Genomic DNA, 15,777 nt, shown 5'->3' with positions numbered 1-15,777 from the left:
GGGTCGCTGACTCTGTAACTTTTCTAACTTGAAACATTTAGTTGATACATTTCTTATCTTTGTCTCTGTTGAACAGAACCCTTGAGTTTCATTAAGGCAACTGTTAGAATTAATACAATAGTTGCTGATATTCCACAGATACTGCTGAGAAAAGGATCAAATAATTGTAACAATTAAATGTAGCAAATTGTAACCGTTCAGATGCTCCTGGATCACTGAGCTGCCAGACTCAAACATCAGACAGTAGCATTAAACTTGAAACTTAAATTTTGGAAAAACAATACAAAATAAAAGATGGAAAGCAATTGAAAAAAAGTATTTTTTCCGAGGAACAATCTGAAAATAACTCAACTGAAAAAAGTGTTTGGAAGGTGAACAACTCCTTTAAATATCTGTCAGAATTCCATCGAAGTGTCTGTTCTTTTTAGAAAATGCTGTTAAAAGTATTTTTGTATAAAGTCAATGTGAAATCTACATGCTGCAGTGTTCAATTAGGAAGCATGGAGAATAATTTACTATAACATAACCAAACCCACAGCCTTGGCCTGTATATGGGCCCAAAGCAACCTGGATATCTGATCCTGATCATATTCGACTGTAGATGCAGTCTGCTACAGGACCCCATTAGTGGATACAAGGCTGAAATGATTGGATAACCTTCATCTGGCCCACTCAGGCAAAGATCCATTCATTGGGTGAATTATCGAGAGCAGATCTTTTGGAGTTTGAGCAGCTTTCCTGTTTTTACACAGGCCTCCATCGATAACTATTCCTTTTCCAGATCTTCTTTTATACCCACAAATTGCTGTATTAGTGTTATATTCCCAAGAGAGACAACTACTTGAAAGCCTGTGAACATTTTATTTAGAATTATACGTGGGAAATTTTATTTAGAATTATACGTGGGAAATTACTTTATGACTATTGAATAATGAATAATTCTAATCACCATATAAATGTGGCACCTACCAACATATACAATTCTTAGTATGAAAGCAGGAGCAATTTGCAAGAAGCCTTTTAAATGTACATTGAGGTAATAATAGCCGTCCCTAGAGACAGCAGAAAACCATCGTAACCATAAGCCCTGTACTTCTAGTATTCACATACAGACGTGTCTGTCATTCCACTGCCACAAAATCTTTCACTTTTCAATGCCTGGTCCCCCTCATGTTAGCCCAGGAGACTCTTTGTATTATCATTGAAATTAGATTGTCAGCTGGCAGGAAGAATTACATATTGCCGTGGGTTTTCTTTTCCACTGAGGGAACATCTTCTATTTTTGGGTCTCCTATGCATGTGAATGTAAATAGAAGTATTTTTTTTTATTAGTTTCTAAAGGAAATGTAATTAGTGCTGTTCATGTCAAACTCATACAATAAATCACCAAAATGTAACCCCTTCTTCCCAGGATAGCTCTGTATTCTTAACCCTGACAATTCTTTTTCTACAGCACCATTGAAGCCTTGCTCACCGCCTCATTCCTGTCCCAGCAAGCTGATTTACGTGGGATTGTGGAGGAGATAGAGGTAAGGAGACCCCATCAAATGTGAGTTCAAAGAATTATTTTTAGAGAGGCAGCAGTGTTAAAACAAAAAAAGGTGGTGTAACATCTTTACATAACCAAACAAACCAAATAATCCCGATGTTGTTCCTCATGCATCAAAAATGAATTGCTATGATAGAACATCCTAATATGGGGAACTATGCCCTCTGAAGTAATACAAGAATATTGACCAGAAATCAAAACTGATTAGCATGTTCAGCTCATCCTTGTTCACTGATTGTACAAACCCCGGATCCCACGCTTCTGGGCAGGCCCGGACTGATAAAACCGCTCCAGTTTGAGTAAAGTGGGCCGGGGAGCCTGCAAATAGAAGCTGAGAGCCACCGAATGGGAGTCAAACCTGAAGCCGGACACGCAATGATACAGACTCGAGGCAGAAAGCGTCATGTTACCAGTAAGAAAGTGGCCAGTGCGGGGTGGAGCCGAATTGCAAGCAGTGAGAGGGAAACTCAGCTAAGGCCGTCAGTCAGCTCACAAGCAGAGCCGGTGGGGCTGAAGTCGGTGCATCTCCAGTCGCTTGGGGATTGGATAAACTCGGAGGGGCAGTCCACTGTCAGGCTGGATGGTGGAGGGACCCATCTCTCAAATTTGTAGACGGCAAGTTGTAAATAAACAAGTTTATTTTACTACTGACACATTCCCCTCCCCCATGCTGTCAGTTCAGCGTGAGTACAGGCTTTAATTTAAATGCAGCTATTCCTTGTCCTTTTTTATGTTTGCCTACCCCAAACACTCCCCTAATATATAGCACCCTTTTGGCTCATCTATGGCCATTCCTTCCTTTTCTCTCACAAACATGCCATTAACCCTTTCTTACATTAACCATCCGTGCTTTATTTTTTTTTACTTGCAAAGCCAAATCTGCACTTCTGCACTATCTCATATAATCTCATATATAATAATCCCATATACAGTAAATGCGAACAGGTTGGAAATGGATGTTTCAAAATCTCTTGTTTCTGTGGATTACTTATTACTACATTGGGGCACGGAGTTTTTAAATAAGTCCCAGCTTTATAGAAATGTGTCTGTTCAACCTCAGTTCTGAGTGCTACAGCCCTGAATGGCACTTTTAATAACTGCGCATATATTTATTGTTGTCTCTATAAGGGTTAATTTTAGGGAAGGGCACATTGGTCATTTGCAGTGAGACCCTTAATTTGGGGACTAGTAGTAGGCCTTAGAAAAGACACTGTGGTTGCCTCTTCTACACTATTGTATGCCACAGTGCCAGATACAGTACCAGGGTGCCCTAGGGTATGCTATCATCCAATGATGATAGCACAACCTACGACAAAAGCTCTCCTGATTGGCCCGTTGCCCAACCTCATCTCTACTTTGAAGCTGCGGTGCCTTGTCCAGAATGAAAATTTGCAATTGGAACAAGGCCCCCTAGGAAATTTGGTCCCCAAACACGACTCAGGCCAGATGATAATCTGCCACTGCACAGCAATTGTCACCAAACAGGAGTCAGAGCTGCCATATGGGAGCCGAAGAAGAAGCTGCTGTCACCAATGATCTTTTTTCCCCTGAGCACCATATTTTTTTTGTTTTATGGGGGGGCCGACCACCAATTTTTATTTTTTAACTTGATGGGGGGGGCAACTGGCCGCAAAAGTTGCACATTTATATGTGGGCTGCTTCGATTTTTTGCCAGGGCTGCTTTTTACTCCCAGTCCGGCCCTGCTTCTGGGCTTACAGGCACACAAACCACATGTTAGTAATAAAGTGGGAAAAGCACTCACCAAATGGAATGAGTGGCCCGGGTGCTTAGCCCCGAACCCATATCTGAAGGTGAAGCGCGATTTGAAGAAAAAGTCGGCATCGTAAGATAAAAGCAATGAACTTTATTTCAACAAGTTAAAACCATCAGAACGTCCTGACTCGTTTCATATCCACAATACATAGTCATAGGTATGTCTACGTATTGTGTAAACGAAACGCTTTTAACTTATGAATGACATGGAGTGCTTGCCGACTTTTTCTTCAATTGCACTTCACCTTCAGTTAGCAACCTGAGCAGATTTTTGAATAAAATGTACCTATGCACTTCTGAGTTCCAGAGGTCTCGGGCAGTTGGTACATTATACACATACATGTTACCTTTTTCTTCGTAATGTAAAAACATTACAGATGTGTTGTCACAACCTAAAGCATCTTATCTTGTGCGGTTTTTCTTGTTTCTCTTTTACCCACTTCCTGTTTCCTAAACTCCGGTCTATTGCAGGGGGCTCTGCATTCAGCTGCCTCTCTTATTACGCTGGGTTGAGGGGTCAGTGAAGCTCCATCCTATTGGAGTTTTACAACCTCTAACTGATGTAGTATCTTGCTGCACTGACACAGAGAGCTATAAGATATCCATTAAAGCTATGGACAGACGTGCGGATTTTCACAAGGTTTTTAAAAAGCCGACCGCTGCATAAATACGCTAGCGTAATGTGCCATTGCCTAAACTTGAAACCGCTAGCGTACTTACGCAGTGGTCTGCTTTTTTTAAAGACGCACCGAAGCCACGGCGTGAATCCGCATGTGTGTCCATAGCCTAAGGGTATGGGCACATAGGCAGATTTGGAGAGATTAGTCGCCCCGGCAACAAATCTCCTCTTCTTCGGGGTGACAATCTCCCCGAACTGCCTTCCCCTACCTTCCGGAGAGGCTATAATGAAAAAAATCGACTCACGAGGAAACTTCGGGTGACTTCGGAAAACGAAGTCCCGTGAGTCGCCGGGGCGACTAATCTCCCCGAATTTGCTCGTGTGCCCTTACCCTAGGAGGGGTGTCTGGGCTATGTGGATTGGAAAGGAGGTGTATAAGCAGCAGTCCATTTTGCAGAGGGATTACCTGGTAATCTAATCATCAACCTTTCAAGAACTAAACATGGAGCAACTTCAGTTCCCCTGTTTAGCTCAAGACGTAACAAAAAAACCTCCTTGTTGTGATTAACAGGCAAACAGGCAAAAAGTATATTCATCTAAACTCCTATTATTGAACTAGTGTTGAACAAGGGGAAACCTTTACCAGTGCAATGCAGTCCCTAGTTGATCCTAAAGCCTTCCTCATAGGAGCTGAACCATTTGGTTCCTCTTTTAACCCTTTTGTGCATGTTTACTGGCTCTCCACCTCTTTCTGAACTGAAAAAAAACCACACAGCCTGATATAACCTGCGGACAGATTAAGTCGGCAGTGTATGGACCCTCCAATGGTCTTCCCCAATTGATATCTGGCTGAAAATCAGACAGAAGTCAATTGGGTAGGGTTAAAAAATCCTGTTGAATCAAGGACTGCATCGGTTCATTGATGTGGTCCTCGATCCGACTTGCTCTATTTTCGTTGTGGTCCAATCATTGGGCCCTAGGGCCCACAATCGGATCAGCCTGATATCTCCGACCTCAAGGTGGGCATATTGGGGAGAGATCTGCTCATCTGACGACCTTGCCAAACGAGCGGATCTCCGTATGTATGGCCAGCTTTACGTAAAGGCTGTGGCGTGGTGGATGTTTGAAATGTTTTGTATTTGTACCTTTCAGGATCTTGTTGCTCGTCTTGATGACCTAGGGGGTCAGTACTTGCAGTTTGAAGAAGGCCTGGAAGCCACTGCTCTGTTTATGGCAGCAACTTACAGACTATCCGACCATGTAGGCATGGAGCCAGCATTGAAGGAGGTATGAATAGTCAGACTTGCTCTCATGTGTTGCATATTCACTCGAAACATTATTCTATTTAGTTCTAATAGCTCATGTATAAAAGACTACTTAAACTGACTGGAACTTTGGATTTTCAAAATCAATTAGGCTGTCTCCATATCAGAGGAAGGCTGAAATATCACTGTAGATAATGTAAAGCATTGTGCAGCATTGAAAAGTCATCAAAGTATACAAATGTAATTGCTTTGGGGACATTTCAGGCTTTATGGCAACAGAAATCTCTTTGGCTTAGGCTCCCCTTTCTTTTCCTAGTTGTGTGACACTTTAATCACTAAAAGTCATAGATTGTACACCTCTGCTATTTGCTTGATTGTATTATACAATTGCTGTAGATGCAAATTCTGTGTATTGATTAACAAATATTAGTTAGAGATGTTTTGGTCAGTAACGGGATCTTCACTCTGTGTTCTTTCTTCTCCTCAGGAACAGATTGTCCAGTTGATGAATGCCATTTTCAGCAGGAAGAATTTTGATTCCATCTCAGAAGCTTTCAGTGTGGCATTGGCTGCATCTGCTGTATCCCATAATCGTTACCATATTCCTCTCATTGTGGTACCTGATGGCCCTGCTACTGTGTCCCATAAACAGCCACTGCTCAAGGTGCGTGTTCTTGATACTTTCTATTTTATTGTGCCAGCCCTGTCAAATTACGTTTTATATAATTTGTGTTCTCCCCAGCAAAAAAATCAGGAGGCAAAAAAACAAAAAAATGACAACACCGCTAATTATAATCGGATGCCAAGCCTTTTTTAGGACAAAATGTACAAAATTAAAGTGGAATATTTAGTGTGAAGAGGTATTATACACGCAATTTTCAGTCTCATTTCCGCATTTTGAGCTTTAACTTATTTGCTATGCATCTGTGCACATTTATCAAAATGAAAACTCGCCCACATTCTTTTCATTACTATGGTATTTGTAGATATAAATTTATCAAATGGTGATTTCTAACTTTCACCCATTGATAAATACAATTCTAAAAATCCCATCGGAATGAATAGAAGGTTGGTGAGTTGTTATTTAATTAATACTTAAGCAACAGATAATTTCATATAGATTAAGTGGCACATTAAAGACTTGCCTTGAACCACCATTTCATAATGGTCTGTGTGCTGCCTCAGAACACCTGACCAGAAATACTACAACTCTAACTGTTACAGGAAGAAGTGTGGAAGCAAAAGACACAACTCTGTCTGTTAATTGGCTCATGTGACCTAACATGTATGGTTTGTTTGTGTGCACCGTGAATCCTACAATCCCAGGGGGTGACAGGGGGTGACTCTTATTTTTTTTTAAAATGGCAATTTTCTATTTATGATACCCAATGGCACATACTACTAAAAACGTATATTATTATGAAAATGGTTTATTTACATGAAACAGGGTTTTATATATTAACTGTTTTTTTGCAATATCTTTTTATAGAGACCTACATTGTTTGCGGGGTATAGTTTTCCTTTAAGCTCTAAACTCACATTCTGATAAATCTGTCCCTTAGACTGTTGTATGGTTGCTAGGGTTAAACTGTCAACATTAATAGGGCAGTGCCTGAATGTTTATAAGGTGTAAAAAAAATCCTAGTTACAGATTTGAAAAGGGCCAGGGACCTTAATCTACATGCTACTAAAAGTAAAGTTTGAGAATTTTTCTATAATACAGATCCATGATATACTACTGTTTTCTCTGCAGTTGCTTGTCACAAATGTGTTGTCTCAGCCATTGACAGAAGCCAAGGTGAAAGTGAATCAAGCCAAGTCCATCAGCACAAAAGCAACTGTTCTGCAACAGGTTGCATTCACTGCATCCGGGTGAGAACCTTTCAGTGGCTATCTATCAACTTTGCTCCTTCAAAAGTGGCTTTCGGTGTACTGCACAAACTCGGTCACTTGTGTTTGAAACTGACAGACTTTATGTAGGGGCAGCTGATTTTTTTTCACTGCTGCAGATATTGCTTATATTAATGCCACACAAGGCTTTTCTTCTGCCTTCGTGTTTCCACGCACATGAAAATATGCCGAAATCCACTCTGTGTGCACACCAGCCAACGCATGACTGGAAAGATGGGAGAGAACCAGCTGTTTTTCCATCTTATTTTATACACCAATGTAGAAACAACCTTGTGGCATCCTTAGATCTCATTAAAGTAGTGGTTTCCAAAAATTCCTTTGTGTCTCAGAAGCATTCAGTGTTTGGGTATTTTCTTGCAAAGTAGGGTAGTCGCCGGATTTTAACCTTTAAAGGAATTGTTCAGTATAAAAATAAAAACTGGGTAAGTAGATAGGCTGTGCAAAATAAAAACTGTCTCTAATATAGTTAGTTAGCCAGAAATATAATGTATAAAGGCTGGAGTGACTGGATGAGTAACATAACAGAACACTATTTCCTGCTTTGCTGCTCTTTTGGTTTCCACTGATTGGTTACCAGGCAGCTCAAGTCAGTGACTTGAGCTGCATGCTGATTATCAATGGCAAACTCACTGAACAGTTATGTCCCATGTGGCCCCCCTTCCAAGTCGCTGACTAACTCAGAGTTAGAGAGCTGAAAAGCTGGAAGTTCTGTTCTGTGAGACATCCAGTCACTCCAGCCTTTATACATTTTAGCTAACTAACTATATTAGACATTTTCTATTTTGCACAACCCATCTATTTACCCTGATTTTATTTTTACACTGAAATGTTGATTTAAAAACATAGTTGGGGCTGATCTTCTTACATTGGTGCTAAATTGCACCGATAGCAACCAATGATATTTTTTTCCAACTTGTAGCAAATTAATCAAGTAATTGATAATTAATTGCTATGGGTATCTGCACCTCTACGGGTAAACCAACCCCAGTGTGTTTTGTACATTCTATTAAGTGACTTTCAAAAAACAACTGTGTTCACTCCTGTAATAAGATCTCCATTAACATAGGAAATACATTTTAACATAGTGTGCTACAGCCTAGGTGTTAGGCTAAGGGCAGACGGGGAGATCTAGTCGCCTGGCGACTAATCACCTCTTCTGCGGGGCGACAATCTCCCCGAACTGCCTTCCACCTGCTTGAATGTGAAAACACCAGCGCAATGCAAGGCCCTTCGATTTCCGAAATCGCCCAAAGCAGTTTGGGGAGATTGTGTGAAGAAAGTGTGATATCAGCTGCCTATAAAATGTAAGTTTTAATATAATTAGTTTTTTCTTGCTTTAGGGATTCCTTTGAGCTGAACTTCATGGATTCCAAGCCAGCTAGTGGCTACTATGATTTCACTATCAGCGTGGAAGGAGACGTTCGTTACTTGGGTAGCCAGGTGGAGGTGAGCTTAGTATTACTGCTTTAGCACATCATTTTGTTCTCAGTTGTTTATACATGAATGTAGATATACGTGTCAATGTAGAAGTGATATGGAGCTCTCCAGGCACCACAGATGTGCTCGGATGTAATTTCAACAATTATCCAGTCAGTATCTTTGGCATTAGCACATTTCAAAACCGAAGAAGAAAGTTGTTACCACTGGAAACTGTTGAATAACATGATGTGAAGCTACCTTTAAATGTCATGGCGTGGGCTTTAATAAAAGGAGCTTATATGAAGTATTTTTAATGTTATTTTAGGAATAATACTGACTTTTTGAATGTATTCGCAAACAAAAGGCTCAAAGTTCTGACAAAAAATTAACTCCTCAAAGCATTCACAAAACTTCGTTGTTTTCTTGCTCTGTAAGTCTTCATTGGCAATAATTCCTCTTTTATTTAAATGAAGTATGAATTGCAGGTCAGGGTTTTACCCCTGAGACCACTAGAGGGAAGCATGCAGGAGTGGTCCGTGTCAGACACTTCAGTGTTTACAAAAACCAGCAGCCATGGGTTTTGATGTAAGACAGTGTCGAGAGAGTATTTGTGTGGGTGGGAGATGCTGCTGAGTCCTAAACTATTTATATTTCCTCTTTTAGCTTAAGGTGAAGGTGTCTACTGAGGTGGGAATTGGAAATGTCGACCTCTCTATTGTTGACAAAGACCAAAGTATGTCTCCTAAAACGACCAGGTAAGGGTTTTATCAGAGAGTAGTAGATTTCAGTCTGTGTTGTAACAGGCTGCTGAGTCCTTTTGTCCTCTTTTTCTTTAGAGTAAATTTCCCTTCAAAGGCCAAAGGACCATTTACTGCAGACAGTCACCAGAACTTTGCACTGTCTTTCCAGCTGACAGATGTAAACACAGGAGCCAGCCTCACACCTCACCAGGTACTGTTTCCTAATTCTTTGCATCAGTGCTGTCCAACTTCTGTGATACCAAGGGCCTGAATTTTTCATGGCATATTTGTTGGAAGGCCGATAATGGAAGCCAGTGTTGACCACTTAAAACCACACCCATGTTACCACAAGAACGATTAATGCAAAGTCCACATTAATGGTGGTACCACACCAAAAAAAAAACAAATGACTGGTGCTCACTGCAGGGCTATCACTCACATGAGAAAAAACTTATTATGTCATATTAAGACATGCCCTTAAATTCATATTCCTCCTTTTCCATTGTGGATAACAGGGCTCCCCCAGCACATGATTAAACATCTTGGGGACCCCTAACAAGTAACAGGGAGCATAGGGCAGGCAGAGTATGGCACACACAGGGAGCATAGGGCAGGCAGAGTATGGCACACACAGGGAGCATAGGGCAGGCAGAGTATGGCACACACAGGGAGCATAGGGCAGGCAGAGTATGGCACACACAGGGAACTTAGGGCAGGCAGAATATGGCACACAGAGGGTGCATAGGGCAGGCAGAGCATGGCACACATGGAGCATAGTGCAGGCAGAATTGAGGGGCCAGTTAATCTCTGTACTGATACATTTTAAAGCTTACACAAGGTAAGCAGTCACAGCAGGCAGACTTTCATGTGGGGGCTGCACAAGGAAGGGGTTGCAGGCCAGATGCAGCTCGCATCTGTCACCATGAAGTCCACCATGTCGACCACTATGTTCCTGTCTTGAACCAGTGTTACTCAAACTGTAATGGCCAGCCTAATTTTTGAATACCTCTGCCAAATCTGATGAGCCATCTATACAACATCTCATACATTATATACAGTAGATTATGCAGATCATAGTACAGTGATTGCTGTATTCCCGATGTGATTGCTTACTAACGTTTTACATTTCATTATCTGTTTGCTAGACCTTTGTTCGGCTACATAACCATAAGACAGGTCAAGAGGTTGTTTTTGTAGCAGAGCCAGACAATAAGAACACCTATAGGTTTGAGTTGGATCCATCGGAAAGGAAGTCCGAATTTGACTCTGCTTCAGGGACATATACACTCTACCTGATTGTGGGAGATGCAACTCTAGAGAACCCCATCCTCTGGAATGTAGTAAGTGTACTGTAAAAGCCTTGAGATAATCGTGTGAAGGCAAGTTCCATGTCAGCCGTTTATTGGTGAGATCTAGTAGTGTAAAGACAGATGAGAGAAACACTGGAAAATTGCTATAAATTTTGGGCTGCTCGTTTGATTGGCAGTAAGTTTAAAGCTGGGCAAACACTGCCGGACCCGTTAGTAGCTGAGGTAAAAAAAGGAGCAGTTCTTTGTTCAATCTGGCCACCAACATACTGGGCCAAATCGTTTGGGCCCCAGGCCAACAACTCTTATGATAGGGACTAAGTTCAGTAAAGGAGGACTTTAACATAAAAATGAGAAATTCTAACCTGCCTGATAGATCGGTGGGGAAAGCACTATACGTGGGCCAATACACTGTCAACACTGTCTGGAGTAGCAGGGTTCACAGCTTTTATTGGCCCATGTTTGGCCATCTTGAGATTTGTGAAGGAGCTGGCTTGTGAAATTGGCATTCCTATCAAATAACAACCTGTTTTGTCTCTTTATATAGGCTGATGTACTAATTAAGTTTCCGGAAGAGGATTCTCCAGTTCCTGTTCAGTCTAAGAACTTGTTCACCCCAAAACCAGACATTCAGGTGACTGGTTTTTCTCTTCTTTTTTTTTTTTTTTTTTTAAGTTAAAAACTTCTATAAAGCTTGAAAATACATTATACTCTATGCAGCACATCAGAAATCGTGCTCCAAATTTGTCAAATTCGCTACAAGCTGTGGTGATGACATCTGAAGACCAAATACTATTGTATAGTTTGTTGAAGCTGTGTTATCATATTAAAGAAACCTGTTGTGTATATATGTCTGACGCATAAATAAACATTTAATAAAAAAAAAAACTAGGAAATTATATAATGCCCCTATTGTTTTATATGGATGTTTAAATGCTTGTTTTTCCCTCAGCACTTGTTCCGTGAGCCTGAGAAGAGACCACCAACTGTGGTATCAAACACCTTTACTGCTCTGGTCCTTGCACCTCTACTGCTGCTTTTTATCCTGGTGAGTGTTTAACAGTTTACTGCTATAACCTTACGTCCAACAAAGCACTGCCAGAAATCCTTGCTTTGTAACCATCTACACAACAAATAGTGCAGCATGATTATTACACGGCCAAGCAATCTGTACAGCATGGCTGTAAATGTATGACCAAGGGGTCAGTACTGTGTAGGCTTTGTTATAACCAAGGGAAGAGTAAACTGATTGTATTTACACAACCAGTGTAGAAGTATTGTCTGACCGTATTTTCATGATCAGTGAGACCGTACAGTTGTTTCACATTGCAAAGGGACCACTATATAATATGTCATTTGAAGGGACTGCTTTGACAGCTGTGTGAATTTGTTTGTTCTCTCCTCTTCAGTGGATAAAGATTGGAGCGAATATTTCCAATATCAGCTTCTCGCCCAGTACTATCATCTTCCACCTGGGACATGCAGGTATGTGCTTTTTCCTTTTACCCTTCATGCCCTTCTAAATGGTTGCCTAGATGGATATCCGTGCTCATCACTCTTTATTCCCTGTCTTTGTTCAATAGCCATGTTGGGTTTGATGTACGTGTACTGGACACAGCTGAACATGTTCCAGACATTGAAGTACTTGGCTATGATTGGGACCATCACATTCCTGGCAGGAAACCGCATGCTTGCTAACAAAGCAGTAAAAAGGTATTAAAACATCAGGATTTCATAGGCCGTGATCAGCTGTATATTCCTTTAGATTCACTCAAACCATTTTAGGGAGTCCGCAACAGGGGCCAGTATAAAGATCATCTAGATATTTTGCGCCTGGCCTTTACATATCTAGGCAAACCATTCTAGCATGGGTGTGCTGTGTCCTGTTTTATGTGGAGAGTGCTTCTGTAGAGTGCTCCCCAAAATGCAAGGTCTTTCTCAGTCTCTTGCTCATTGTAGATCTGATTTCTTTGCAGTTACTGTAATTGTGCAGTGCTGCAACTCTGATCCTTTTTTCTCTCAACAGTTTTCTCCTGCATTTTGCCATTTCCCTTTCTCCTTGAACCTTCTCACTGTCCTCCCTATTTTTCTCTTCTTTCTCTCCCACTCTTCCCTCAGGACTGCAGCTGAGCAAAGCAGTAGGCTGGCAAAGTATAGGACGCTCCGGTAGACTCTGGGCTTCTGGTGAAGTAAGGCTGCTTTTCCAAATGTGCCCTTTGCCACTCATTCACCCTGCATTCAACCCTGCATGCTGCTTGCTCACCCTTATTTACCACTGTCTTCGCACTTCTAATTCTGATCTCACCTTAACAGAAGGAATGTTACATACTTCAGGGATATGTAACCTTATAATCATTCACTATAATGCTGAAGCTGGAAACCTATAAGCTCAGAAAAACAGCCCCTAAATCTGAAAAATATGAATGGTTTTCTGGTTGCTAGGGGTCAACTGAACAGTCAGGCAGTGCTTTAACAGACTGCAGATGGGGAAAATTACATTCATTTCCACAAAGTACTTTCTTTCTGTCCAGGTCACTGACCTAACATCCAGAAAGCAATTTAAAGGAAAACTATACACCCAACATGAATACTTAAGCAACAGAACTCTCTGTTGTCTGTTAATTGACTCATGTGACCTAACATGTATGGTTTGTTAGTGTGTTGGTGTGCACAGTGAATCATACGATCCCAGGGGGCGGCCCTTATTTTTCAACATGGCAATTTTCTATTTATGATTACCCAATGGCAGATACGACTAGAAAAGTATATCACTATGAAAATAGTTTATTTACATGAAGCAGGGATTTACATATGAGCTGTTTTGTTAGTGGAAGTAGGGAATCCGCGCTCTGCCAATTAGCACCTGATGAATGAATGCATCAATCCTCCCGAATAGATGTACCGAACATCCCAAACAATTGAACTTTCAGTAGGAGAGAGGAGAGCACTCTGACGCAGATTAACTGCTTGTGATTAATATTTATTTAAGCTGCTATACACAACATGTTTCGGGCTGTAATTGCCCTTTCTCAAGTGTCTGTTTTATGCAATATCTTTTTAGAGACCTACATTGTTTGGGGGGTATAGTTTTCCTTTAAACTTTGCAAAAGAGGTGATAAAAATATGCATTCCTGAAACTAAAGGTAACTTTTTTTTTTTTATTCATTTTAATAACATACATACAGCCAAGTCCAATACAGTTCAGGGTGTGTAATAAATGAAAGCAACATTGAATGATACATCAGTAACATATAAACAATATTCCAATACAGTAATGAGCAATATAGAAAGTGAGAGTGAAATTTTAGTTTAGATCCGCCATATTTTTTCTTATTTGGACTGCGTCCCTCTGGCTTCATATGTCAGTTTAATTAGGGGGATAGCGTTGTGAACTAATTGTTTCCATGTCTTCAGTGATGGAGGTCAGGGCCCCATCCAGTGCATGCCTATTTTTTTCCTTGTGTAGAATAGCAGTGAGTGATATCGATTTCTAGCATATTTGGACATTACAATATTATCTATTTACTCCCAGAAGGCTTATAAGGGGAGAGACATTTGGGAAGTCAAAGTGCTCAGTTTTTACCCTGAGAATTTTAGTCCAATACCTTGTTATTGGGGGGCAGGACCACATCATGTGGTAGAAAGTTGCTGGGGAGGAATTGCACCAGGGACAAGAGGGGTCAGGTTGCCTTCCCATGTTATGCAACTTGCTTGGGGTTATACGTATACAATTGATCAATTATCTTGTATTGGACCAACCTATCCCTTGTTGAGATGAAGTAGTTATAGCTATTGTCGGTGGCTTCCTCCCAGTCCTCTTGGGTCAGTTGGGCAATATCCATTAGCCAACGGGCTTTTGATGTCTTAAAGGGTTTGGCTCCTGTGGCTAGAATGGTTTGGTAAAGTTGTAAAACTAATTTAGGGTTGTCAGGTGTATGCAGAGTATGCTCTATGGTTAGGAGACTGCAAATAAGTTTTAAGCTTAGTTAGAGGGATTCTGTACTTCAGCTTTTATTTTTAATCTTCACTTTACATATTGTCTGATGGAAATGTTATTGAAGGAATTATTATTTCAACATTGATTCCAGTTTTTCTGATAGTAGTACTGATTTGGCTTGCAGGGTCAGCCTCTGTTGTTCACTTGTTACCTATTGCAGCCTCCAGTACATTTCATTGAGAACCCAGCTTAAAAGACCAGTAACATCAATCGTTAGTATAGAATGAAAAAAAAAACCACAAGGACAAATTAAACGTTTAATAACTTAACGAAACTCCGCTTGTGCTCCTCTTCAAAAAAGGCGATCCATCGTGCGGCACTCGATTTCTCCTCCCTGCTTTCCCTATAGGAAATAGCCAGGGAGGAGAAATCGAGCACCGCATGATGGATCGTTGCCATGTTGCCTTTTCTGAAGAGGAGCGCAAGTGGCACAATTCAACAGGAAGATTATACAAGTGTCCTTTAAATTATAGGAGAGTAAGTCAACTGAAAACCTTGTGTTGTGTGAGCTTTTCAGTGCGTCATGTGGCAGTTGTGTATTTTAGTTTTTCACTAATATGATCCTTAATTCCCATTACCATCCATTACCACGATGTTTAATTACTCGTTTACAATACAGGACTTGACCATATACTCCCACTTTTCTTTCTTCCTCTAGGACAGAGAAGTAAGTTGACAAGATCAGAAAATGACAGCACTCATGCATTTGTACAGTTTCAAACGTCGGTCTGCGTGGGGTTTTTTTTCTATTTTTTACAACAATTTTATTTTGTTTCCTCCACATATTTTTGTCGTGCACTGATTTGTCCCATAAATGAACTGCAGTGGTTCCCTTTCCTGTTCCCATTGAAATTTTTAAGGACCTGAAGTCAGCCGAATCACATTCATCCATCATACTGTGCTTAGGGAAGCCATGAACCTCATATGCAAGAGGGCAGTCACAAGTACAGACTCATGAATTTTCATACTAAAATGGGGTTAAGAGTCACCATGTTTGTATGTGGCCATGAAAAGAAAGGTTTCAGGGAATGAAAAAGAAAATCTGTTCTGTTCCTGTGAAAATAAAATTGAAGGTGAGAGGGACTGGTGTTTTGTGTGTTTTTTTTTCCCCATTGGGGGAAAACAGAGACCGGTATATAGGTCCTGTCTATGATAATTTAATTAGAATCTGCTGCCCTGCAGGAGGCTCGGCAGCA

General features: G+C 40.8%; 1 protein-coding gene across 4 annotated transcripts in view; it reads left to right on the top strand.

Annotated features, from left to right (window-relative positions):
* The window catches only part of rpn2.L (ribophorin II L homeolog), a 23,951-nt gene extending 8,287 nt beyond the window's left edge, over positions 1–15,664 (top strand). For 2 of the 4 annotated variants that reach the window (XM_018241226.2, XM_018241225.2), the window contains exons 5-18: positions 1,454–1,529; positions 5,095–5,229; positions 5,695–5,871; positions 6,961–7,079; positions 8,459–8,564; positions 9,201–9,292; positions 9,374–9,488; positions 10,423–10,617; positions 11,132–11,218; positions 11,537–11,632; positions 11,994–12,069; positions 12,168–12,297; positions 12,703–12,773; positions 15,240–15,664. In XM_018241226.2, coding sequence (XP_018096715.1) covers positions 1,454–1,529; positions 5,095–5,229; positions 5,695–5,871; positions 6,961–7,079; positions 8,459–8,564; positions 9,201–9,292; positions 9,374–9,488; positions 10,423–10,617; positions 11,132–11,218; positions 11,537–11,632; positions 11,994–12,069; positions 12,168–12,297; positions 12,703–12,754 — 1,456 coding nt within the window. In that variant the 3' untranslated portion in view covers positions 12,755–12,773; positions 15,240–15,664. The remainder of the gene's footprint in view (positions 1–1,453; positions 1,530–5,094; positions 5,230–5,694; positions 5,872–6,960; positions 7,080–8,458; positions 8,565–9,200; positions 9,293–9,373; positions 9,489–10,422; positions 10,618–11,131; positions 11,219–11,536; positions 11,633–11,993; positions 12,070–12,167; positions 12,298–12,702; positions 12,774–15,239) is intronic. The other 2 variants (XM_018241228.2, XM_018241227.2) reach the window with 1 other exon arrangement.
* The last annotated feature ends 113 nt before the right edge of the window (positions 15,665–15,777 follow it).

This window comes from Xenopus laevis, chromosome 9_10L (assembly GCF_017654675.1).
Source record: "Xenopus laevis strain J_2021 chromosome 9_10L, Xenopus_laevis_v10.1, whole genome shotgun sequence".
NCBI classification, from domain to species: Eukaryota; Metazoa; Chordata; class Amphibia; order Anura; family Pipidae; genus Xenopus; species Xenopus laevis.
This window is presented reverse-complemented; position numbering and strand designations above follow the sequence as displayed.